This window comes from Lepisosteus oculatus, chromosome 21, assembly GCF_040954835.1.
Source record: "Lepisosteus oculatus isolate fLepOcu1 chromosome 21, fLepOcu1.hap2, whole genome shotgun sequence".
Lineage (NCBI taxonomy): Eukaryota > Metazoa > Chordata > Actinopteri > Semionotiformes > Lepisosteidae > Lepisosteus > Lepisosteus oculatus.
The window spans coordinates 17,070,597-17,097,679 of NC_090716.1; the positions used below are offsets into that span (position 1 = coordinate 17,070,597).

Below are 27,083 nucleotides of genomic sequence, written 5' to 3' on the forward strand. Positions count from 1 at the left end.
CTAAAGGCATACTTTTTTTTCTAGTAGGTGTATGGGACAAATGTTTTTTTTTTTCAAGTAAGGAGAAACTTGAACAAAATTAAATTACATCTACATTTTAAACAGTTCAGGTGGGGAGCTGTGTCAGCATGCGCAGGCTGCAAAGGAACAAGTAAAGGCTTATTGCTGCTGAAAAGAGAAGACAAGAAACGTTTCGGCTGTGAGGCTTCTTCGTGTGTCAAGACGTTTCCACAGCCGAAACGTTTTGTTTCTTTTCTTCTCTTTTCAGCATGGAATAAGCTTTTGCTTGTTCCTTTACATTTTAAACAGTCAGTTCTGTCCAGCCACCTGTTAATGCGTTGCTTTGGGAAACTCCATCGGCGGATGCAGCTGAAGCCTTGACGCATGAGTCTGGTCTGAACTGGCTGGGATGCTGCACGACAGAGCTCAAGCTGAAGAGTGCAGGCCGGGGGAAGACCCACCCTTCAGGTTCCTGCGTGTGTCACTTCCCTGCTCTGCTCTCCGGACGTGACTATGAACACGGTACGAAATACACGCCCAGGACAATTCATATTTAAAGCAGGCGGCGTCAGTGGCCGCCGGGGCTATAAATACCGGCGGCTCCGCCTCCCGCTGTCACTGCGGAGGAAGAGCCGAAGACATCTCTGTTCACTGCGCTGCGCTTGTGTTAATAAAAGGTAAGCTTGGGTTGCAGCCGAGAAGTCTCAGTCAGCATCTTCTGGACGGCCGGATCGGAACCCCGGGGAACTGGTGCCGCGCACGTCTTGCGCAGAGCGCTTTCTGTTCTCGCATTTGTTTTCCGAGTACCAAAAAAAGGCGAACACGGCCGCCTGCCTGTGATGTGCTGGGCTACGTGATGCTGCAAAGAGGAAATATGAGCGACCTACCACAGAATAACCGCGATGGCTGGCTGCTTTCAGATCACGCACTGCTGCTTTCTTTTTACATTTGATTTCTGCTTAGGACATAAAAGGACACCTTAACATCTACGTGTGCTAACAGGATGAGGTTTTTAATATTTGGTCGCTTTTGGACTGAACATTGTTAGTGCAATATTAGAAATTACTATGTAGCACGATATTAACACCCTGTATTTATCAGAGTTTGAAGTGGATGCTGCATTGTAATATGCGTATTCAGTAATGTAGCATTTGGTTTTAAAGACTAGTGTTCTTTGCCAGCATGATGTTTCGAAGACAAACGCGGTTTATGTACAGTCATGATAAAATACCTCCTCGACTGAGCTGATCACATTAACCACGATAAGACTTTCTGCCATAACTACCCTAAAGTTGATTTTGAAAAATATTTGAAAGTATTCTGGTATTATAACATTTGCCTTCGGTTTATAAATTATGCAGTTGTATAGACTACATAATCACGATCATATATACAGAAGTGATCAATATATACTTGTTATAATCACATTGTCACTAGAAAATACCAGTTTTCGCTTCATAGCCTTGAGATTGCTGGATGCATCTATTTTACAGTAAAATAACGGATTCTGTGGGGCGGATTTGCTGCCAGATTAAGCCGGTACAGTGACGCCCTGCCCATTGACGTTTCGCGACAGGAAAGGTCACCTTTGATTGACTGGCCCAATTTTCTGGTCGCAGATGCTCCTGGTCGATTAACCAGATGTAATCGACTTCTTAATCGTTTATTAGAACAATCGCTATTCTACTGGGAGTTTCCGAATGTAGAGAAGTTCATTAATGCATCGGTTTTAGTTTTCACAACTAGGACACACCTAGGTTTATTACACTTGCATCTACCTACTTTATCAAAGGCCCGTCTAAAACAAGCGAAGACCATTTCCTCTCCTGCTTCTAAAAAATGTGAGATCTTGTGACACTTTCAAAATGGACATCGCTGATTACTTTCCTGAAATGTCCCTCGCATCAATGGTAAAGCTGTAATAACCCAGGAGTACACTGGGAAATGTAGGCTGGCTCCTTGCTTATCCCTGGACAGTGGGTTCTTTCATCACGACTTCCTAGAAATAATGAGATAAGGAAGTAAAATATGAGCTTATTTGGTTAATTGCATGGACGCTGTTCACGATTTAGGCATTGTTCACGAATTTGACGGGAGCTTTTTTTTCGGAAGCTATAAACGGGCACGTAAAAACGGATCGGGAATCATCCAAGCCTTTTTGAAGGTGAAGAGCAAACATTTCGCATTACGGGGTGGGCTCTTGATTTTGGATGACTTCCAGCGTGGCGAACGTGTTACCACGTGTTGCTTTTCATCAGTTCCTATGGAAGCTGATTATTCTTGTAAGCGTGACGCTTTCAGCATTTACCGTACTTCATCCCTACTCCCGACCCACTTCAGAAAGATTGTATTCCGTACTTGCGCAGAGAAACAAGGGAGGAATGACTCTGAAGCATGGTCATATTGCACGAAGGGGGGGATTTCAAACAGCTGTAGACGGGCTATGCCCCAAGCTGATAGAATAAAATAAATTGAATAACCATCAAACGGGTTCATAGTATTTTGAACAGAAGGTTACCTTATTTCCCGTAAAACTTACATCAAGCAGAATAAGACTTTCGTGCGGGTTTAAAGATTGATTCTTGCAGTCGAACGGGTTTACAGGGTTTTCCGTCATGTATTTTTCAAGTTCGAAGTGTTTCTGCTGTAACGATCCTTCGCTAGTATAACTCTCAACAAAACGCACGGGGGAATCTTTGCCGAGAAAATATTTGTTGTAGTTTTTCCCCTGGTGCTAATGCGAGGACAAGAAAATTCCAAGCATGACCTCTTTTCACTTCGAATAAATTCAACCAGTTCGCCATACGTGCTTTTAGGGCACTGGTGAAGAAAAGACGAACCCTTTTTGTAGCTGTATTGACACCAGGGAGACTAGGCAACAAGAAACCGGAGTCTAATTGAGCCAGTTGATAGGATGAACTGGCAGACTAATAATTCCTCACACTTCTGTGTGTATAGACTGACCGTAAACGCCACTTCAAGAGCGGTCCTTGCGGAACGCTTGATACAATGCGAGAAATGTGAATTAGCCCTTTCTGTACAAGAGCAACTTGGGATCCTGTTATGATTAAATCTGTCTGGGCCTGAAAAAAGTTTTTATTTTTGCTCAAGAATCTTGGCAGGCGTTGAAGAGGGCGGTTGGAGCTACATGAATGGATTCACAGAATAAGCTGATTATGTTCCAGCAGAAATCAGAATGAAGCTTTTAGGGGTAGTCTCAGAGAGCAGACAAGAAGAAGATATGCAAGAGTATACTATTAGCCATTCTTGCAAATGATTGCAAAAAATTCAGTCCAAAAGCTCTGGTGTGATCCTTTCTATTAAAATAGCCTGACAAACTACTCTACTTAAACAGCCCAGGCAGAAAACCCCTAAAAGATGGTGAAGAGTTGATGAGTTCCCTTGACACTATGCTTTAAAGCGGAATCGCTTCAGAAAGTTGGCATGTTCATTTTCAGTGCTGTATCAAAAGTGTAAACAAAAGTGGTTTGGTTTGTTTTTACTTTCAAGTTACTGGTTACATTTAAAAATGCAGCTGCCATGCAGGATGAGTGTGTTCTCGTATTTAACGGGTGTGTATGTCCTGTCGGAAGAAGACGCTGGGGTTAAAGTAGATTGGAGAAACTGCAACACTTGTAAATATTTGTTTAGCCTTGTCTGGGGGCAGAAATTGGCTATAGTCTGCTATCACCTGTTGAATAAACAGTGAAATCTGTTGAGAATAACACTGAAGTGGTTTGGCAAACATCTGTCAGACTTGTGCTGAGTGGTTACCACTGTTGCCATGGAGTCTGATAGGGGCTCAAGCCTGTGAAGGCACAGCTCTGAGGGGAGATTGATTTATACTGTTCAATGTAGTGAGGACAGTGACCTTGTATCTACATTCCTAGTCCACTCCTTTTCAAGAAATATTAGCTACATGGCGATATCAAATTGATACAGTGTTGCCCTGCTTGGGTCATATTTGATTGAGACATGTTTTGTTGTCTCTGTGCTGAGCTGCCTTTTTCCTGTGTGATAGTATAAATGGTCAACTAGGACAACTTTAGTCAATATTATCAAGGTTTAAAAGCAACAGGCTTGGAGAACAGTTTGGCGTGTTCATAAAAGTTTTCGTGGCTTCTTGGCTAAACAAGTTTAATTTTTCTTACCTCATTATAAACTCAACTGCTGTCAAAATCAATGAGAAGCACCTATTTTCTCTAAAGGTGGAACTCTCTGTGTAACCTTTATGGATTATTTGTCTAGGTCATGTTAGTCAAACCTCCCCAAGGTTAAGAGATTTTCTGTATTGTGCTTTGGGCAGATTACAATGAGCAACATACTTTCCCCAGCTCATCTCTTCAGTGGTTTACACTGGACATGGCAGAATGGGCGCTCACATCAATCATCAACACTTACCATCATGGTTTTGAAATCTTAACTACGTAAGACTTTAGGTTAATTTCAGCCCGCTCTCCAGTCCTATCTTGTTGGTCCCCATTTCCTTCCTAGAGCGAGTGAGTTAAAAGTCTACCCGAGAAAGTGGAGTCCTGCCTCCTGTGTCCTGACCAGGCCTCGGCACGGTCTGCGTGCTGCTGTCGTCACGGCTTGCCTCGCAGTGTGGTTCTGTTGATCGCCCTGGAGCGGTGTGTGGGTCAAATCCAGAAATCCAGTATATTATTCAACTCTATATAGGCTTGGTCATTCTAAAGAAACAACAAAAAACCAGTGTACACAGAAATATTACTTTGGCTTCTTTCAGAATGTGGAATCGGATTTTATTGGGAACACAAAATGTTTGCCTGCTAACCAGCATTTGCTAAGCCTTTCTGTAGTTTCAGAGAAAATGTTATGCTTTCCATTATATAAATCTCATTCATGATACAAATCCACTATTCTGATTTTAGAGGTCCTGTAATAAACCATTTACTATAAAGGTTTTGTTAAAATTCCTGTCCTGAACCAAACATCCCTTGATTTGTTTCCCCCCGAATCAGAGTTTCAGAAGATGCAGTTTTTCAAGGTGTCCTTGCTATGTAGCCCCAGAACCCATCACAATACCTAGTGCTCTGTATATCGGCCAAAGACCCTTTTCTAGCCGAACTCATTAGGTCTCCAAATACAGGTGGAACACCCATTATAAATTAAAAAAACCCTCTAATTATTTTTTAATCAAATGTCAGTGCAGTCCATGTTTCTGAAAGAAGGTGCTATGATTTAAAAATAGTTTCTTGTTTACTGTATGTGGAGTTGAAAGAGGTTTAAATTAATTGAAAGCACAACCAGTTTAAACCCAGAAAAATAGAAATTCCTGTACAGCCAAAAGCGATGATTGTTTTATTGTCTGGCTTCACTATTCAGAAGTGTCTTTGCAGATGCACACTGAAGGTCTTGCTACTATCATATTTTTGCATTTTTCTTTTTCCAGAAATATGACATGATGCATTTATAAAAGAACCGTCAATTTGTGCACCAACTTGCATTCTCTTGACTTATTGGCCAATCATTTCTCTTAAAGAGACCTTTTGTCGCCGGTCGATAGACCGTAGTAGAGCACGGAAAGAAATAGGGGTCAATGTCAAAGAGCTGCAGTTTCGGTGTTGGTCTTCCTTGGTGCATTGATAGCAACAGGCCAGACTCTTCCAGCTGGGGAGTGACCCTTACAGAAGGGCCGCTGGTGTCTCTGGTCACTGCGGCCACAGCAGCCCGTTTCACCGCCTTGCCTTTTCTCTCTCTCAAGATCATTAAAATGGCGACCGTGAAGGACAAGCTGATCGAGCACGTGATGAAGGAGGAGCCGACTGGCCCCCAGAACAAGGTGACGGTGGTGGGCGTGGGCATGGTGGGCATGGCCTGTGCCATCAGCGTCCTCATGAAGGTGAGTCCTGTGGGGAGGGGTTGTCCGGTCTGCCCAGGCTGGCACTGGGAGAACTCGAGGTTCAGGTCATCAAGACCAGGTCTGCCACCTACTCGGAGGCTGTGAGGTGCCTAACCTCTGCACTTTAGTTTTAGCAAAGTTAATTCTTTTTTTCCATCAGACCCCATTGTTAATTATCTCACTGTTTGTTTTATTACTGGGTGTGTTCAGGTTGGCTTGTAAAGATGTTGGGTGGATGCTCTCCATCAGTTTTGTGTTGTATATTTGTATTGTATGAGCCCACTGAACCAAGTCTCATGAAACTTGAACTAAAGAGCCACAGGTGTGCTAAGTGCCAGATCTCCAGTGCCTATTTAGATAATTCATTATTGTTACATCTTTCTGAATAACTACTTTCATTAGTCATCCTTTTTGAGTCAGATATGAATGTGACTTGTTCTTGCTGTACAGCATCCCTTTCAGCACCCATTCAGTTCCCATCATGTGGATTATAGAGTGTTCCTTTCTTGAATGTTGCACTTTATGTAAACAGGAATTCATGTGTAAATCGGATGTGCTCGTCCCTGGGGTGCAGGGTTAAGTGAGTCGGTTACCCTCATTGTGGACGCTCCTTGTGTGTCCAGGGCACTGAGGCAGCTGGGGGAAACTTATGACCTGCAAAATGTACCAGACGTGGCAGGCGTCTCCTGGAGACTGAGCTGAGCTGCTGAGGTGGAAACTGACTTCATTAAGGAGTGTTGATTTGTTCTGAAAAGAACAGCTCGGTTATGACTGTCAGGGAGCGGTAGTTACAGACTGGCACTTGGCGATTACCGCTTGCAAGCTGGACCCCAGCCTGAGGGCAGAATTGCCTTTGTTCACACCTTGGAGTCTCAATGAGGGCAGACAGCCATGAACAGGGAAGCAAAGCAGTAGGATCAGCTTTTCCTGAGGAGGACTGCTGAACAAACATTGACTATCACTTTGAACTTTCAGGCGTGAAACGGAGTCAGTGGCAAGTCATTAAACCAGTGTCTCCCTTGACATTTCTTTCCGTTTATCAAAATATTGTCCTCTAGGTTCATCATGGTCTGCATTTTCCAAACGAGTTATACATTTGCAAATGCCTGTCTAGAACTCTGTACATCAAGCAGCGTTGCCCATGACTGATATCAATAGTTCTTGTTTGATCCAAGTGAGCACCAGTGTACAAAACCCTTCTAAGCCACACATGCCCAGCTCCAAGTGCTCCTTGTTAGTACAGCACTGAGAGCAGGAGCAACTTCTTTATCTAAAGGGTTTTGGGAGTGTGGAACAAGCTGCCCAGCCTTGTTGTTAAAGCTGATACCATTTTTCTTCAATAAAGAGCTGGATGAGATACCCGCATCAATTATTTGCAAACTAGCAAATGAGCTAAAGGGGCCAAATGGCTTAATCTCATTTATATGTTTTTAGTTGTTAAGTGCAGCCAGTAGGCTCTGTTAGACCTCACTTTCACTCCTTCCCTGCGCTGGGCCCTGCAGGAGCTGGCCGACGAGTTGGCACTGGTGGACGTGATTGAGGACAAGCTGAAGGGGGAGATGATGGACCTGCAGCATGGGGGGCTCTTCCTCCGCACCCCCAAGATTGTCGCTGATAAAGGTGAGTGGAGTGGGGGAGGGGGTGACAGTGGGGATTCAGCAGGTGTTACTCTCTGGCTGGTTCCTACAGGAGGGGTACCCAGTACTGGTCCTGGAGAGCCGGTGTTCATGCACATTTTCATTTCAACTCTGCTTTTAGTGATGGAAATCAGCTCATTGTTTGCTTAATTGGGCCAGTTTAGCAGCTATAAAGAGATTTGGAAATCCCACAGACATACCTGCCTTCTAGGACCAGGGTTGGACAGGCCTGAACTTCAGCTTTTACCATTCAATGTAGCTTGCAATATTATCCTGTATTTTTAAGTTAACCTACATTCAATCCTTATTTTTCACATAAATGGCTAAAAAGAATCCTGATAAATGCCCTTGCCTTCTGGCCATTCAGAAGGAAGTGGCTGTGCAGTAAGTGGTTGATTTGGTCCCTGTTGGTCAGCGTCTGATACTCACCTTTCACCTCTGACCCCTGCCCCCACACAGATTACAGCGTGACGGCCAACTCCAAAGTTGTGGTGGTGACTGCAGGTGCCAGGCAGCAGGAGGGAGAGAGCCGCCTCAACCTGGTGCAGCGCAACGTCAATATCTTCAAGTTCATCATCCCCAACATTGTCAAGTACAGCCCCAACTGCATTATCCTTGTTGTCTCGAACCCTGGTGAGTAACTGCAGGGGCAGGGGGAGGACTTGTGGCCTGGTGAGGTCGGGTCAGAGGGGAGCTGGGGGAGGACTGCACAGCTATAGCCAGCTCTTGGTTGACCACACTGGGGGAGTTTCACCTAAGCTTGAGAATGCCAGGACACGTTGTTGGGAATCCCTATCCCCTTGTCATCCACCTGTGTGTGTTCTCATGTGCTACTATTAAAGCTAATTGTTGGGTAGCTGATCTTTGATCTCTGCTAACGTCATATTCTCAATGCCACCGTCCTGAGCAAGATCAATCATGTGCTCTCAGTCCCCTCTAATCCCAGTGAGCAGGCTGTTAGCTTTCATATTTTCTCAAAGCAGACAGCACTATTCATCAAACACTGTTTGATGTGGTGCATTTAGTCACATTTTCTTCTCTATTAAATCATTTTTGAAGAGGTTGCTACTGTGTAGTGGGCTCAGGAGGCAAAAGTATCTTACAGAGTTTCTGGTATGAGAAACCAGCAAAATCAGATTTTATGCTTTTAATAGAACGCTCAGGACAGCAGGCACAATCCCGCAGCTCTCCTGTTTACCTGTGAAGATGTAATAAATCCACTTCCTGAGGATGAGTTATTTCTTTCATGTTCGTGTCTTTTCCTAGCTTCAGAGGTTTAACTAATTCCCCTTTACTGTGTGTAATCGACTGGAACATCCATTGAGCTGCTCCGCCCCTGCTTGCTTCCAGACGGGGAGCTGGAGCGCTGCTGGAATGGCGGCCCTGTAGCTAACGCCCTCTGCTGTCTCCCCGCAGTGGACATCCTGACCTATGTGGCCTGGAAGCTGAGCGGCTTCCCCCGCCACCGCGTGATCGGCAGCGGCTGCAACCTGGACTCCGCCCGCTTCCGCTACCTGATGGGCGAGCGGCTGAACCTGCACCCCTCCAGCTGCCACGGCTGGGTGATCGGGGAGCACGGCGACTCCAGTGGTGAGGCGCCGTCTGTGCCCACGCCCTCTGGGTTTCATTTTAGGACCAGTGTCTCCAGGCAGTGTTCTTCATCCCAAATGATCAAAGTTCTGTGTGGGGTATAGTCGTAAATGTTCTTTCAGCTCTCAAAAAGGTCGAAACGGATTTGTAATATCCACCCTGTACCAACATTACACATTCAGGTGTGTTGCCTGAAATGCAACCACTTCTTCCTCTACAGAAGGAGAAAGCACACACTGTGGGTGTGTCTGGTGGTGTCACTCCAACCTGTGTCTGATCATTAATTGATCAGCTAGTAAGAGCTGTTAACTCTGAAATAATGGTATGATGAGGAGAGGCTGTGTAAAGATCTGTGTGGAAACTGTACCCTTGAAGTTGGGTACTTCTGACGGCCAGGACTGACCAAAGAAACAGATCTGCTTGCTTGCTTAGACTTAACTGGTCAATTAGCCCAGGAAATGTAAAGCTCAGCTGGAATGAAACCAGAAGACAGTGTTCCTCAAGGACCAGGGCTGGGAACTGTTGCTCTGGAAAATCCTTTTACGAGCTGGAGGCGGACATACCCGGTTACTTTCTCATGTATGCCTTTTCAGCCTATGGTGTTGAAACAGCAGGCATTAATGTGGCGTTTCTCCCTGCAGTGCCAGTATGGAGTGGGGTGAACGTGGCTGGGGTGTCCCTGCAGACCCTGAACCCCACCTTGGGAACCGATAAGGACCAGGAGAACTGGAAGGAAGTACACAAGCAGGTGGTGGACAGGTGAGGACACAGCGTGTGGTGTTTTCCTCCTATAGTTGCACTGGGATTGGAGGGAATTCTCACATTTAAAAAAAACAAACAAATAATATTGCAACAGTCTTAATTATTATAAACTTTGAGGAGTACAGGGACAGTAACAGTAGAAAAGGGACCATCTAGCAGGTATTATTGGTCAATTTTAAATTAATGATCAATTTCATTGGCTCATTTTAGATGGATGAGCCAAATGACCGCTTAGCTGCTTTAGTTCCAAGTGTTTACAAGTTGGTGATTCAAGGGTGTCATATTAACCCTGCTGGTTTGTGACTCCCCAAGACCAGCTACCCAACACACATCTAGCCATTTAAAGTTTTTCCTTTTTCACAAGGAAGAAAGGCAGAACTTACTGACTGGTGGCAATGCCTGAGTCTATCTGGGCAGCACAGATGAAAAGTGTTTCCTTGGCAACGGCTTAAGCCGGTGAGGAATGCTGCTTTAGCAGTGATGTGGTGCCAGTTCACCCGCGGCTCATTAAAGAGGGTTTAACTGTACTGTGGAGCTGATGCAATCACTGTGATTGGTTATAAAAACACAGAAAGGTGTATATAAATGGAGATCACTTACTATTTCTTTGAAGCTCTGTGTAAGAGGAACAGTATTGAATTACTGTGCTATTGGGCAGCTCTCCTCGGATCATCGGATCCTCAGCAGGGGCTGGAGAAATGCTGAGCAGCTGTGTGGATGGCTGCTGTTACTATCAGCCAGGTCCGCTGGGTGACTCTAATGCCCCTTTCTCCCGCAGCGCCTATGAAGTGATCAAGCTGAAGGGATACACCTCCTGGGCCATCGGCATGTCTGTGGCCGACCTGGTGGAGACCATCATGAAGAACCTGCGCAAGGTCCACCCTGTGTCCACTTTGGTCAAGGTAAGTCCAGGCCAGGACCCTTGCTGAAGAATTACAGTACGAGTGGTTCTGAGGCCCCTGTACTCTTCACATAAGGTTCAGCAGCAATGATCTGCCAAACATTTAACAAAAACTGAACCAGAGGATCAGATGCAGGGAAATCTGATACAAGAGAATAATCAGCATGCATTTACAAAAAGATCATTTTCGATTAAATTCCATTCTGCCTGGTTTTTCCTCAGGGAATGCATGGAATTAAGGACGAAGTGTTCCTGAGCGTCCCCTGCGTGCTGGGCAACAGCGGGCTTTCAGACGTGGTGAAGATGACCCTGAAGACGGAGGAGGAGGATCAGCTGAGGAAGAGTGCTGACACCCTCTGGGGTGTCCAGAAGGAGCTGAAGCTGTAAAGGTTGCTGACCGGCGGAAGAGCACCAACACTGGTCACCCCCTCCCCACCCTACTACAATCTTGACCGCTTCCCTTTGTGCAGCAGCCCCTCCGGCCGCTGGCCCTTGCAGCTCGAAGCCAGAGGTGGGCGGAATGTGCTCCCAGCTCACAAGCCAAGGCCTGTGTAAAACTTGTGTGTGTCTCTCTGTCGTCCTTGCACTCCTGGTAGATTATTCGCATCTGAAGAAAAGGAAACTGGCTTCTGGTGTAGGGGATGGCTCTTGCTTTGGGTCTCTGTTTTTGTTTTACCTGACCAACAGAATCATTCCTTTCCGCCCTCCTCCTTCACGCAGAGACAAATCCCAGACCGGAGCTGCTGTCTGGGTTTTGCCTCCCCACTAGCCACGTTGCTCCACACTCACTGACTGAAAACACAGCACCTGCCCTTTAAAGTAACTGGGCTTGAAATTGGGTTGTTTCGTTAAGAATAACCTGACTGTAACTATCACAAGGCCCCTCTGAAACTGGTGCTTTTTCTTGTCCATCAGCAGACAAGTGCCACAAAAGAAATAGATGAAATACGGGGTGCAACTGCTGGCATGAAAAAAATGGGGGTAAAATTACTGCCCTTCTGGAACGACCAAGATAGATTTATTTTTTAATTAAAAAAAGAACTTTAACAGAGAACTAAAGGTATTGAGCTACTGTGGTGCATCCACATAAGGATGGAGAACCTCTGTTAGGAATGGGAATCTGGCTTTTGCGCTTGATAGTGTCTGTGTATTTATCTAAGTATTATATGTGCTGGGAGGTTTGTATTGATTTCTTCACATTTCAGCCTTTGGTTACTGGATTTCACTCTGTGGTAGTGAATGCCCCCCATTTTGCATCACAGTGTTGTCTATAACAGGTCATTCTGTAAAGGTGTAAAAAAAAGACTGAATTACAGGATAAGGCAGCTGGGTGTTTCACTTGTATTATCTCCAACCACCAAATAAACTTCCAGGACAAACAATGGGTTAAACTCTTTCTTTCCTGTCTCTCTCCTTGCTCTTTAATACTTATGGTAAAAGGGATGTTTTAGAATAAATAATGCACAGCACTGGTCTTTGCTTTTAAGTCTCCATACCAGAAACATGAAAGCTTTGACACTGAGGCATAAGAATAGTTACAGCTGGGGGCCCCCTGTTCTTCCCATTTAACCAGTTTGGTAAGGAGTAGCTAATTGATGTAAGGATCTCATCCAGCCCCTTCTTGAAAGAAGCCTGCATTGTGGCTTGGTCAACTTGGTCACATTTTTTACAACCTATTGTGTAAAGAGGTGTTTCATTTTCTCCGTTTTAAATACAGTGGCACATATTTTCCAGTTTCTTTCCCCCAATCACCTGGTTCAGATTCAAATCTGCAAATGTAGCAAGCTGTCAACCTCAGACACCCTGGCCACCCCTTAGAGACGTCTGTGTAGCAGATAACACCTTGAAGAAATATGTTTTGACACTGAAGACCTACTTATTTGCCACAATTAAAAATGTGCATAGCAGAAGTGTAAGATTTTTATACCAACACAATTTGGCAGATAATCCCAAACCCTGACTACAAAGTATTTTATTGTATTTGTTAGTATATATTTTAACTATCTGCAGTTCTGCATCCACCTTCTAATTAATTGAAGTCCCAGATCTGTACTTTTTTTATAATCTGAAGAACTCAGTCAAAATGTACTGAAAATGAAGTTAACGAGCCTGTTCTAGATTCATATATGCTACGATACTGTGCTACTACGTATACTGAGGAAAACCCTCATCCAGGTAGGGGCTGCACAGTTGGTGTGGTGGAGGAGAGTCCCCATTACCTGTAAAGTGCTTTCACCAGAAACATGCTATATAAATAGAAGTGTAAAACAAGTCTTCAACAAAATGAGAACAAAGCCAACTGAAAATGCAACCTTTTTTATTCCTAAATAAAATTCCCATAACCAATGCTCAAGGTCATAATGTCATTCAAAGTGCATTAAGTAAAAGCTAAGTCTTAAAGAAAAAAAAATACTTTTCATTTTCACTTAATATACACTATACCTAAGCAAAGGGTGATACCTTCATCACAATCGATACCAACAGCCTTAAATTCCCTTTTACACTATGACTTAATTGACTGGGAAATTACTCTGATGGCCTCAAGCCACTGCAACAGTTTCGGATAACAGTGACTGAAAAAAACTATGAAACAAAATATTCACCTCCACTCTTTTATATATATAGAAGAGAAAAGGACACAATTAGCTTTATACAAAGTGAAGAGAGACAGAAGAATAAAAATAATAATAAACAAAAATCTTAAACAGGTATTGTTTTATATTGAAACAAAACTTTGCTGCTTTCAATTTCTATAAATAATTCATCCAGCTAAGAGAGGAAAGTCTTATCTGTAAGTAAGGTTTGGCTTTCTCAAGTCCCAAGGAGTCCAACATTAAAATGACACTCTTAAGTTAAGTAACACCCTATAATATAGAATGAAAAGTGACTAAAACATCTTCATACATACAGTATAAACAACAGCAGGGCTGTAATTAATAAGCTTAATTAATAAGCCCTAGCTCTGTGGGTGAAAAGAAGAGGTGATTAGGGACGGGACCAGAACATCTTCCTGGACACTGAGGTTGCGTCTGTGTCATTTTAAACAAAGGAAATAAAGGATCCCACCTCATTCAAGCATAATATACTGTCTTACTTTGGAAACAGCTTAATAACACTTCCTTCAATCCTTCACAATAACTTAAAATGGACAAACTGTATTGGATGGTCTTACAAAAAAAGATCTGGCTAAAAGGGGCTCTGCATTTAAAGAGGATTATTGAGTTATCTCAAACCCAAAAACACCTTGTAGGCCCACTGCAAACCTGTAATGCTTTTCATAATCATTGTAAATCCACTGGTCAGGACAGATACCATATGAGAATCAAGCATTCTCATGGTTATAAATCAGATTAAGGGAATCAGACTCCTGATCATACACCAAACTCAGCTCAAGTCCAGTTTCTTTCTCTGCAACACGCTCAGCATTCCTAATACAGGGTCTGGAACCCAATAAAACCACAACCTTATCATGTCTTCAGGCTGACGAAGACATAGTGCTTGTGAGAGAATGCAGATCTTGGCCTCTTGATCCTTGACCGGTAATATCAGACTGAGGCATAGTATGCACGGTTGCAATAAAGGATGTGTAATACACAAATGTTTAAATATATACACAGTACAGTATGTCCTTCTGCTTCCACATTTTTTACAGCCTCCTACATTTTACATTAGAAGGCAAATTTTCATTTCTTGCCTTACCTAGGCTGCTGCTGCTTCTCAAGATCAATACGCTCTTTAGTGTTGAAAACACTTGGCAAGGTATAATGCTGTTAGAAGATCCTATCCAGCTCAAAGGGCACAGAGGACTGCTTTGTTGCTCTTTACAGGGTTTGTGAGGGCAGTGCTGCATACATTTGATTCAATTTTTTTTAAAAGGACGGGGAAGAGAACTGTTGTCTAGGTGAGAGAAAAAGTAAAACGCGAAGTTACTAAAAAGAGTGTGTATGCTGTCGAAAGGAGGTCAATAGAGGTCACTCAGGCCGGCAGTCTTCCTGGCTTTCTGCATCAGGGCTCGGAGCTGGAACTGCTTGCGGGACAGCAGACGCACATGCTGGAAAGGCAAGATGAAGTCAAGACCTTCAGAGTCTTCATCACACACAGGACCCCTGACCTGGTTATAAAGTCTTGAAGTAAGAAAGGCCAAGGCAGGACATCGGTGGACTTTAGGTCATGTTACTTTATATGGCAGCTAAAATATGCTCAGTAAAACATTGCATGGTAAGTTACAGTTTGATATGAAATCAGAAACTTAGTGACCTTTTAGGAAATAGACACTGAAAAAGTATAAATGCCTTCTTTGAAGGGCATTTTGAAAATATTTTTATATATGGGACTACCTTACCTGAAAACTGACTGGTTTGATTTCACCCTAGGTTAGGTCCTTGCTTGAAACGTGACACGGCGATTGTTGCGTTTTTTTCATAAAAACAAAACTTATATCACCAGTGCACTTCTTGAGTACCACCTGTCCCACCTTTGCACACCATGATTTTCTTGAATAACAGAACTGTGGCTCAGGAGAAAATCTGTGTAACATCTGACTATAATGAACCCATACAAACCCACTTTCTATTTTAGTTGCCATTCTAGATGAGCTCTTTATCGCTTAGTTCTGTTAAAGGCTCAACTAACTTCAAAGCGGTTGACAGCAACATTATTGTAACGCATCCTTTTCCATCAAACCCACCAGTGAAACCGAACTGGACAGACAAGTCTAAACTCTCCTACCTTGAGGAAGACCTCCAGGTCAATGACGTCTCGGCGCAGAGCCTCCCCCAGGTAGAAAATGGTGTCCTCGATGGCATTCTCCTCTGCGTACAGGTTCAGGATCTGCTTGTACAGGGGCGCTGTGGGCACGATGACATCGTCAATGTCGTTGGTCTCCGACTGGCTCTCCATCTTCTCCAGTGCGGCACTCAGCTCCTCATCCTTCTTCTTCAGGAGTTCAATGTTGCGGTCAACCTCCGCCTGGTGCAGACGCAAACACAAGACCAGCTCTTCGATCACCGCGGCCCTCACTGCCAGCAGCAACATTTCCTAAGAGAGCTGCCTGAGCCCTGAGAAACCTGCTTCACTGCAGTAGCACGGAAAGGAGTGCCTGGCAGTCCTGCAGAGTGAAGGGCTCGATGGCATAGGTCCGTACATACTCTAGAACCACTGTGTGATGTGATCATGTGATCATCATAAACTTCAAATATGCAAGGAAACCCAATATAGACTTGAAAAATGTAACAAATGTTAATATTTAGTCATGTCCTGCACCAACTAAAAGAATGAAACCTTTTCACCGAGGCTCTAGTTTACAACAAATGACGATACAGACTTCATGACATGAAGAGTTAAGAGCGCCTTGCAAAAGTATTCATGAGCTGGTCTTTCTTGCCGTCTGCCATAAGACTGTACAACGCATCCACCTTGCGTCTTGGCAGAGGCAACATCGACAGTGACCTGTTTCTGGACTAAACGCATATACACATCTACTGCTACATCTGTTCTCTTTCTTTTTCTTTTTCCCGTTTACAACCACTTTTGTGCAATATATGCCAGGGACCTGTGCAATACATTTATATTTATATTTATATCTATGGTTACATCTATATTTATATTCATATGTGTGATACGATTTTCTGTGTACTGTTCTGTTCTAGTTTGCTCTTGTGTGTCCGGACTGTGAATAACTCTTGTATTGTATTGTATGTATTGTACTATTATTATATAATTTGTTACACTGTGGCTGTGTTGTGTGTGTTAAGCTGCTGTTGCACTGCACTGCAATTTCCCTCACGGGATCAATAAAGTATCTATCTATCTATGACTACCAAATTTGCACTGTGGCTTGGTGCAATTTTTGCCCATTCTTTTTGGCAGATTTGCTCATGTTCTCTTATGTTTCTTGAGGAATGCTTATAGATTCTCTTACCTTAGCAATATGCCTGTGACTAGGCCACACCAAGTTTCCAGCTTGAGTCTGCTGCAGTTATGGCTATATTAAAGTGCTAAATGGCTGTAAACACTGTAAAGCAGGCTTGTAAAAGGTGACACAGCTGGAAGGATCCTCTACACCCTGATGAGAAGATCACCACCCACCACTTCCTGGTCGAGCCGCGACACCATATCCTCCAGCTTCTGATGGCCCTTCCTCAGGTCCTCCTCCGTGCGTTTGAGGACGTCCAGCTCGGCCTGGGCCCGGTCCATCTCCTCCTTCATGCGCCACCGCAGCTTGTCGCTCACTGCCGAGATCAGGGAGGCACGGATGGTGTCCTCGCCGATGGTGCCATCCCGGCTGGGCCCTGGAACAAAAAAGCACAGCTCGTGAAACAGCCCTCCCCTGAGCCACGCCTCCACACTGACAGCAGAGCAGCGTGCAGCTCTATAACCACGCTCTTCTAGGAAGGTAAAATCAGGCTTAGCTACTCTTCAAACAAAATCTTTTGACATAAAGCATGTTACGTATAGTCAGTAGGTAAAAACATGACTACCTGTCTGCACTCTGTCTGTTAACAGCTCTCTGGAGGCATTTTCTTCATGTACAAAATATATTGTTGTGCGCAGCCTTGCTCTTTATCTATAACTGTAACGATTTGACTTTAATACAACACTAAGATTACAAGAAAAGACAGCAATACAAAATATGGGAAATTTCACATTCTCCACTGGACCTTCTTACTATGCTGTATTGAAGCAGAAAGCATCAGTGGTTGTATAAGCCTGAAAACTGATACGCTCAACTGTCCTATAATTATAATGAGATGCTGGGCATGAAACTGCAGCACAGCTTGTACAATCTCAAACACCAGTAATTTTGACTAAATGTTTGGTCTCATTTTACTGTGTTAAAATGGCTAAGAAAAAACAGGAAAGCCTTTCTTGGAAGTTTTCTTTCTTACTCAAATCTCATCTTAAGACTTGCTAAATACTACCAAGAATTCTTAGCACTTTTGTCCAGGCAGACGTTGATCTTTTCTGAAAAACACACAGTGCTGGCCCGTCCATGAGGCCCAGGCTGTCCTGTCTATGCAGGCCTGAGTCAGCAGGCTCCAAGAGGCCAGTGTGAATGTCAGGTTTAATCTGGGCTGCACGCTTCAAGCTCTTTAAGGAACCTTATCCTTCCATGCTCTCCCTCTGACCTAAATATAGCCCACAGGAGGTGGGAACCTGTGTCCGGGTCTCCGAGTCTGAACTCCCAGCTCCAGCTGACCTTTAGTAAAGGGGCTCCAGTTACAGTCATGACCTTAGAAACGGCGCACCGCCCACAGCCCATAACCCAGGGCAGGCACAATAGGAATGACAGTCTTGAACAGAAGGGCAGGGGTCAGAGGGAGGCCGAACGCTGAGCAGACTCCTGGATTTAACTCTTTCAGTCCAGTACAGATACATTTGAAACACCTTGAATTTCACACATGTGGCAGGATTAAAATGGCTTGTGTACCTACCAAGCGCTATTCATGAAAGCGTTGGAGGCAGAAGGGAGTGCCGGCTCAGCCACTGGGCTCTTCGACCCAGAGTTATGGGATCAAGCTCCATGTGCAGACATTGCTGCTGCTGCTCCCATGGGTAGGCAGTTTGCTCCCGATTGCTCCAACCTACCCCACTTTACCCTGTTGGAGCAGGAACCCATGACAGACTAGTGTCCCTTCCGGGGTAGTTGTGCTCTCGGCTGGTTTAAATGCTACATAAATTAGGATAATCTTGAGCTGCTAAGGCCAGAAGACGCACAAAGGACTTATCCCAGGATCCCAGAAGACACACTGTGCCAAGACATTACGCATGAGACTGAGGCATCACTGCAGGCTGAACAACATCCATCTTGGAACATGTCCAGAATGGAAGAGTATGGTACAGTAACTCACAACCTTTATTCTTCATGACTGTGGTCTGAACTACCCTCATGCCTCAAGGTCAAAATTCCTGTCTACTGTACTTCAGAGGCAAAGATAAAGTTTCCACATGAAATCTCATATGACATTATAACAAGATGAGGGGTTGTGCAGAGCGGTGAGGTCATCTTAACTTTGATCAATTCTGTACCCGTCAGTTTTAGCAAGGAAAAACAAAGGCTTAAGCAAAGATTAAAGTAAGATCACAAATACATCAACCATTCAATTAAACATTTCCTGCTTTTGCTTCTACAGGGAACTCTGAAACTGCTATTGAACAGGCTTGTGTGTTGTCTTAGAAATATATTCCAAATGTAAGAAATAAACTGTCTGAACACAAACACTTGCACAGCTAACAGAATTACTGAGGTTTCAGTGATAAACCAATACATATAAATGAGATCTTTTATGTTGTTGTAATGCCAATATGATGCTATAAATAAATTATGTCTGGATAATAAATACTAGAACCATAACAAATACATTCCCAGATTAACTGTTCGAATTGCTTTTAAACTGCACGGTAAGGTTAAATTGCTTTGAACTGAAATTAAAGGCTCTCTTTGATATAAAATACATCCATTAAGCAAATGACTTCAGGGCACCTATCTACAAACACCTTATGAGATGCTTATGGTACACCTAATGAGGAGTTCAAAATCCAAAATCCACTGCAGCTGTGGTCCTTACACTACATGTGTCAACTTACCCACAGTGGTGACTGGGGGCTGGGCACCGTAATGTGGGGTGCTGCCTGCTGGGGGGTACGAGGTTCCCCCGGGGTAGGGGTAGCCCGGGTACCCACTGGAGGGGACAGGAGAAATGACAAGTCACAAAAAAAAAGATCACAAAGCTGAATGGGGCCCTCAGAGCTAGGCAGTGGAACAGAGGCCTGGCTGAGTGTGTGCGAGGCGGGAAGGGGGAGTTGCCTGAAATCACTCCCGGTCTGGGCAAAGAAGGGGTGTTAAAATCACGACAGATCTGGGGTCAGAGGCTTCTCCAATCTTGTCATCTGCCATTTTTATAATGGGGAACTCATCTATTTATATCTAGGACAACATCCTGTAACAAGGGGATCACAGTGTCCCCCCAGTTTCACCCTTAATGTCCATGTTAGCCTGTAAGGAAACAATGTCACTCCAACTACCTTCATCATCATGACTTCAGATGGCGGGGCTTATATTTACAAATTGGTTTCAGCTGTTAGTCCATTTTGTTCAGTTACAATGGCTGCCAACTACTGTGAATGCTGGAGGTTCTTTTTCAATTAATTTTCCTTAAAGACTTAGGTGGGACACATTAATTCTGCAAAATTTAAACCACAAAACCAGAAAAGTACCGCTCATGTCGTATCATATTTTGGCAGATGACTGCATTAGGCATTACAATTACATATTTCTAATGGCCGGACAGCCTTACCCTGTGTTTGGAGTATGACTTGGTCCATAAGAAGACACTGTTGGCATTCCTGGCACGTAGGAAGCTAAGAGAGAGAACAGGTTACAGACAGTCTGTAATGGTTCTGATCTCCTACAGTGTTAAAGAAAGCCAGAAAGAGACACCTAGTGTCAGGAACGAAAACTGCATTGATATTCTGAAAATCTCCATGACAGATCCTTTGAGAAGCCTGAGCTAAATCTCAACTTAAAAAGAAATAGAAGGAGTTCATTGCACTGGCTTTGCACTAATGCATTTGTCATTTTACACGCTGGAAAGCCCAAATCTTGACAAGGAAGCTAAATTCAGATCCCAAAGATGAGAAGTGCTCTTAGCTGGGGTAAGAGTTCTGTGTACTTACAGTTCGGAGGTCCAGTGGCCTGGTATGGCTGGTACGGGGGTTGTGTGGTGGGACGCGAGAAAACAGGTGGCTCTTCTCCAAAGACCACGATCATCACCTGGATCAGACCGAACAGGTCCGACTGAGGCTGGTGGAGCAATGACAACAGCATGACACTGGGTTAAAGCCTGGTTTGGCCAGCATACTACTCTCTCACAAAGAAGAAACCAAACATGGAAGAATCCACCTGTGAAACTAGATACCTACAGATGAATGAAGGACCACAAGAAAGAGCTAACTAAAAAAACAACCCCTTTTTAGTTAGTGCTGAAAATTATATCATTATCAAACATGTGCGTTATGATTACTCATGTACTTTTAAAACTTTCACATCCATACAACAGCACTGAGGAGCAAAGAAACCGAATGGCAACAGTTAGTGCAGAAAATTACTACCAAGTTAAAATGTCACTGCCAGCTTTTCGGCAAGATTGTGAAAAGTTGTTTGCTTGATAGTTCAAAGAAATTAATTTAAAATTAATGGCTCAAAGGATCCCTTCAATCCAGTTAGAAGACTTTGCTTTATTTCACACACTGGCAGGACTGACAGTGTAGCTTTAGCAGAACTGTCTGGACTTCCGGTGCCCATCTCCGCTGTAATCTGATCTGTTTGCTCTTGACGCAGGATGACAAACAGCCCCAGTCACCTTCAGATTTTCTCCAGAGATCATGTGACTAATGTGACCAGTTTTTATCACACCTTTTGCGGCAGAATAGCTGCTGTAACAGCTAAAATGAATCATGGAAATATGAGAAAGTGGAGAGACTAAATACATTAAACACAGTGAAACAATGTAAGCTGATCTAAAATGACCACGTGTAGTCTGATCAGATAAATGGTTTAGTTTACGACATGTTTTAAAAGGACCCTGACACACTAATCGCATGGAACAGGCCATTTCACCGCTTGGGAGTGCCAGTACCGTTCTTCAGTGAAAACTAAGAACTGAAGACAACAGGGAGTGAGAGGATTGTAGGCCATACTGTATGCAACAGCAAATAATGTCTGAATCTGGTTTAACTTTCAGGATAGCAGCAATACTAAAATAAACACATGGCAGAAGCCATATTGTCCACGCTCTAAATTCAGTATGCCTAATTCAGAAATGACTGAGTGTCACTGGTTTTAAATAGGACGATAATCAACGCAGCTTCAAGGCTTAATCTGCTATTAAATCACAACTGTTTTTTTGCTTTTATTATGTTGGTTTACAAATGATCCTATCATGTGATTGGCCTAAGATTATTTTATTGAACATGGCACACCTGTTTTGCAGTGTTATGGAATTATAGTATTATTTATTAAGTATTAAGTCCAAAGTACACCTACCGATTTTTGTCCTATAATGTACAAAGGGCAAAAAAAGGTACAAAAGAAAAAAATGACCAATTGACTCACATGCTTCCACTCGTGCAGGTAGGGAAGGTAGATCTTGCCATTAGCATCAATGTGTTTGCCTGTCTTGATCATCATGGCACTGGTGGGCTTCACAAAACAGATAGGAGGGTTGTAGGGATAGGTGTCCAGAAGCCAAAGGCATACTGGGATGTTGTACACATTCCCTAAAAACAAAGGGAAAAGGTCAATTCAAATAAGCGAGTTGTCATTTTGTGACACCAAGAACACTCTGGAGGAAAAGATTGTACAGAAGTACTCAAATCCTCACCCATACAGAACAACCCCTCTCCCAATTTTTGTTGGTTATAAAGAAACCAGAATTTTATTATTTTTATTCCCTCATCTCATTTTGACAAGATCCCAAACTTTTCTTCTTCCTCAACTTTCAAATCTGAGGATCACCTTCTGGATTTCATCTGCCCTATCTGAGAATTAGGATAGGTTGGAGCTTTCAATTACATGCCACTGTATTGGTTGTTGGACACTGCATTCGCACAGGAGAGTGTGATTTCACCGGACAACACCCGTGGTTTCCCACATTCTTCTGCCCAGACTGTCTAATGGCCGGCTCATTCACAAGTATGAAACTGCAGGAAGAAGCTTGATCTTTTCTGGCAGTTTTTCCATCACTCCCAATGTTCCCCTCGATCACTGACGTATTAAAAAAGTTTAAGTTCAGTATGTGGACAATGGAGTTTTGTTTAGAGCAGAATATTGTATTACAAAGACCAAGAGAGAGAGTGTGCTCTATGCATTTCAGGACCGTGAATGTCTGATCTTACCACAACACAGGCCAGCCAACATATTCTGACGTCTCCAGCTTCATGACGAGCATTAAACTGGCCAACTGCAGAAGACCTTTGCTCACTAGTACAACTCACACTCACACAGGATGGCCATTCAACGGCTCCTCCTTGTCTCACTGTCAGAGCCTCTGTCAATGTGAACACGTTCACCCCTCATGTCTCCCCATGGCTCAGCCTATATCAATGTTCATAAAGGGTTGTGGGAACAGGGAAACAGCCATGGTGCAGAAGCCAACACCTTGGTTTCTTCTAAGTAACAGCTGAACGAGACTCTTTGATCAATTAACTCCCAAACTTTAGCAAATTAGCAGGATGGACAGAACGCCTGCTCGTTTGTATCCATACTTGTGTTCTATATAGGAGGAGTTACAGGAGCTCTGATTTACAAAGCATTGCCACAAATATCAATACTGAACAGTAAAAAACAGTAAAAGTAAAGGATCCTCTCAGCCTTTTCTCTCTTGTAGATTCCATTACTCACAGTGATGACAGATAACAGATTAAATTTATTACAGAAAAAGCTACTGTTAGATCCAAGATATTACAAGCTGAAAGGTACAATGTCAGGCAGCACAGTCGTGAAGTGATTAGCATTGGTGCCTCACAGCACCTGGGCCCTGGGATCAATTCCTGTGGTTGTGTTTTTATGTACACCCCTTGTAACTCTGCCTTTCTCTACCTGATCTGGTGTGCAGTCCTAGCCTGTACTGAGCGCTGCAGGTCTCCAGGATAGGAGATCCATTCTGGTGCTCTGGCATCTTTTGAGATAAAAAGTGCTCAGTAGAAACGCATTGATTTCACACACTGCTAGGTTTGGGGGTGTCATTTGATCTTGGCGATTTCTTGCCAGGTTTCTACAGAAACTCAAAGACCTCATCCAGAGGTCTTTAAGAACCATTCCTGTAGCGAACTCTAGCCCATTCATCCTTGGCACAGCTCAGGAATGGGCATGGCACTGCTGGGACACAGCCAGCACCAAACACTGGCCCACTCTTACCTCTGTAGCTAACTGGAATAGTTCCCGTAAGACTCATCAGGTCTCTTGTAGAGCCATCATTAAACACTGAAATCAAGCACACAAGATCAACATTTAACTAAATACCTTCCACAGAAAAAGGGTTAAGGTGTGGGTTTTAAAAACAAGATAAGCTTAAATTAAAAAAAACTGCAGGCCACTGAATGACATACCACAAGCTATATCACAAATACACTAACAATTTTCACATCTTTAAATATGAATCGGCTGTTAACTGGTGCTAATGAAAATTATTAGAAAATTTATTTTAAAAATCTAATCTCCTGACCCAGCACATTACTTCGGTGGAACTAACATCAATATGATATGCTCTCGTTCAAAGTATCCTGACATCAAATCAACACAAGGTATCTATAGCATATAGTGTAGCAACGCTCAACAGGTAAAGAAACAATTCAAAACTCACAAGGGCTCTGCTTACCATAAGCATCCATGACAGGCTTCAAGTCCTTATAATGGGAGATGACATTAGTAATTTCACGCACTGTCAGGTCCCTGTACTTGTATTGCTAAAAAAAGAGAAAGTTTGGCAAGTTCAGAAATGCCTGTTGTATGCCAAAAACATCTGTGTAATTTTTGATAATGGTTCATGATTTTGTGATTTTCAATTATTTTGTATTGTAGTCCCCCAGACGTTTTGGAATTGCCAATTTGTTCATTAATATGTTTACTGAAGGAACTGGAGAAGAGGCAAGCTTCAGGACACCTGCAGGCTCAAGGCTGCCCAATCCTAAATGCATTTAGACCACCTGTGTCAGTATGGGGTCACTCCCAGTTCCTGTGAGCGGATGCGTTCAAACCGGCCAGGGTGAGACTCAACAGGAGGTGCCCTCGCCTTTTAAGCCACTGGAGAGTTCCAGTTGAATACAGAGCAAACGCACTTCAATGGCAAATGTAATGTGAATCCATTAAAGCAAATGAGAAATCCACGGAAACAAACGAAAAGCAGTAGCCTGACAATTGACCCGCTTGCGATAAGTGAACGAAAGTTCCATGATGGGCGGTTGTGGTTTGAAAGTCACAAGTCGCCAGTCTTTCTCTGTTATCTTCATCAAGAGTTTTCTTTTTCCTCTCGTCTGACACTACCCCTTTTATGACTTACGATTTTGAAACAAAAACGTTACTTTTAAGCTTCGCTTAAACACAGGAGCAAGAACGGAGTTGTGTTTTAGATCATATTTCCTGACGGCTTTCGGAAAGACAGTGATTACGGACTAAATAACTATAAAGACAAGCCGATACCTATAATATTTGAAACCAGCGATACCCAAAAATAAAAAGAAAGACGAACAAGGAAAGCACAGTTTCATCTTGTTCTGCAGAACTTACTTTAGAAAGCATCTTTTTGAGAGCGCTCTCGTTGACCACGGCCATGGCGAGACCCGGGAAATGGCACTTCTTGATTTGGGTAATGGACACAACTCCTATTCCAACCTGTTTTCTGGATTTCCCTGTTCCTTAAAAACACCCACCGAGGACCGGAGCCGCGGCCCGCTCAATCCGTGCGGAGCTCACTAGAGCTTTTATCGCTGGAAATCTAAAGCGTGTCGCCCAAATTTTACTTGTGTCTCTTTGGCTACCAAGCCTTTTACAAAATTAATATTTATATTTAAAAGCTCCTCTTTGATTCACCAACCAAAGTCGCTGTATGTTACAATACTACCGCTGTACCATCACAACAGGAAGCCAACCACCAGAAAACAAACTCCTCCTCCTCCTCCTCTCGGTATTACTCCTTCCGGTCGCGTGACCACCAAAGGCCGGGCACTTCCTGTTTCCCTCGTCACGTGGATGTGTGACGTATTCTGGTTTGTTGAATTTAGCTTTGCAGTACCAGTGTCGTGTATATCGCGTATTATAGATGCGGTTTATTTAGATTTATGACGTTTTAGTCGAGGAATACAAGTGAAACACGTTCATGTAACAAATACCGCACAAAATATTTTCAAACGTCAGTCTGTAAATTTAGCTTTAAGTTTTATGTGATGTATTACATTGTAATGTTTACAATCTGTCACCTTGTCCTGCTGAATTATATTACAAAAAGTAATGGAGCCAAACAAAATGTTTCTGCTAAATAAATTCATGCTTTGATTAAAAAGCTTGTTCCTCTCGAACTGCTTTCATGAGTCTGTTTCAGTACCCAAACCATTTTGTTAAGAGGTTTTAAAAAATTTACCATATTAATTGGAATTACTTATTAACTGTAACCAATCAGAAATTATCACACTAATTATATGTTGAAAATATACTATATAAAAATATGTATATATGTATACTATCTAAAATCAAACAGAAAAAGTCTGTAATTTTTCTTCCAAATAAATTTGCATTGTTTTTTTAATCCCAGAATTTGAATACTGGAATTGTTCAGACCAGAATAATGTTTCATGGACACAAACCTCATAAAAGCAACATTGAAAAATACTCGATGTGCTATGTGAAGTATACAAATTTAATATGCTCTTGGACAATTTATGTGGTCTGAGCAAAGAACTCTCGCCAATAAGAAAAGTGCGTAGCCTTTGTGATGTCCTGAGGATGTGGGTGTTTAACGTTCCAGCCTTGTTTTAGCAGTGCTGGCCATTGGAGGTATATTTTTTAAATCCCTGTAAAAAAGTCTAAGTGGAACTGACCACTTTCCTTACATACATAGCCCAGACGACAACAGATTGATTTTATAAGGAAACCCAAAATACCAATAACTGTCCCTCAATGGACTTCTCAATCACTGAGGTCGAATCTGCTCGGGACAGTATGCCTAATATGATCACACTAGTTAAAACGGCAGAGTGCAAACTTCTACATGAACCTCAGTGTATGTTCCTTGTGAAGCAGGGTGGCTCAGGGGTCAGCGTTGCTGCCTTGCAGCGCTCGGGCCCTGGGTCCAGTCCCTGGGGAGTTTGCATGTTCTCCCTGTGTTCGAATGCGTTTCATCTAGGTGCTCCAATTTCCTCCAACAGCCCAAAGGCAACGTTGTAGGTTAATTGGCATCTTGGACAACTGGCCCTGGTGTGAGTATGTGCATGTTGATGTCTGTGTGTGCCCTGCAGTGGACTGGTGTCCCATCCAAGATGCATTCTGCCTTGCACACAATTGCTGGGATAGGCTCTGGCTCCCACTCATCCCTTAATTACATAAAGCAGAAAACAGTTGAATCGATGCATGTTCACATAAACAGTAATATTTAAAATGAGCCGATATTCTTGGAATAATTTATTTTCCACACAAAGGCTTGTAAACTGCTATTCCAAGGGACAATGCCTTCAGGGATTAGGAGCAGCAATGAGACTGGATATCCATGTTGACGCTTCGACTCCACTCATTAGAAGAAGAATAATTTCTAACACTTATATAGCACTTTTGTAGACACTCCAC

At 43.2% G+C, this 27,083-nt stretch overlaps 2 protein-coding genes across 3 annotated transcripts; one reads left to right on the forward strand and one right to left on the reverse strand.

The window, feature by feature from the left end:
* The first annotated feature begins 571 nt into the window (after window positions 1-571).
* ldha (lactate dehydrogenase A4) lies at window positions 572-12,132 on the forward strand. The gene is made up of 8 exons (XM_006642436.3): window positions 572-677; window positions 5,723-5,860; window positions 7,363-7,480; window positions 7,957-8,130; window positions 8,914-9,087; window positions 9,729-9,846; window positions 10,628-10,751; window positions 10,973-12,132. Exons 2-8 carry the CDS (start codon window positions 5,732-5,734, stop codon window positions 11,135-11,137), a joined length of 1,002 nt encoding a protein of 333 aa, XP_006642499.1. The 5' UTR covers window positions 572-677; window positions 5,723-5,731; the 3' UTR covers window positions 11,138-12,132.
* A 918-nt stretch (window positions 12,133-13,050) lies between these two features.
* tsg101a (tumor susceptibility 101a) lies at window positions 13,051-25,455 on the reverse strand. 2 transcript variants are annotated; one of them, XM_006642435.3, is made up of 10 exons: window positions 25,035-25,455; window positions 24,127-24,214; window positions 23,667-23,732; window positions 21,864-22,027; window positions 20,426-20,552; window positions 20,047-20,110; window positions 19,337-19,431; window positions 16,838-17,040; window positions 15,479-15,718; window positions 13,051-14,801 (listed from the first exon to the last, which is right to left on the reverse strand). In XM_006642435.3, the coding sequence occupies exons 1-10, from the start codon at window positions 25,077-25,079 to the stop codon at window positions 14,712-14,714; spliced, it is 1,182 nt and encodes a 393-aa protein (XP_006642498.1). In that variant the 5' UTR covers window positions 25,080-25,455; the 3' UTR covers window positions 13,051-14,711. The 2 variants fall into 2 exon arrangements, with proteins under 2 accessions (XP_006642498.1, XP_015193734.1); XM_015338248.2 differs by lacking the exons at window positions 24,127-24,214; window positions 25,035-25,455 and adding an exon at window positions 23,349-23,427.
* Between the last annotated feature and the right edge of the window lie 1,628 nt (window positions 25,456-27,083).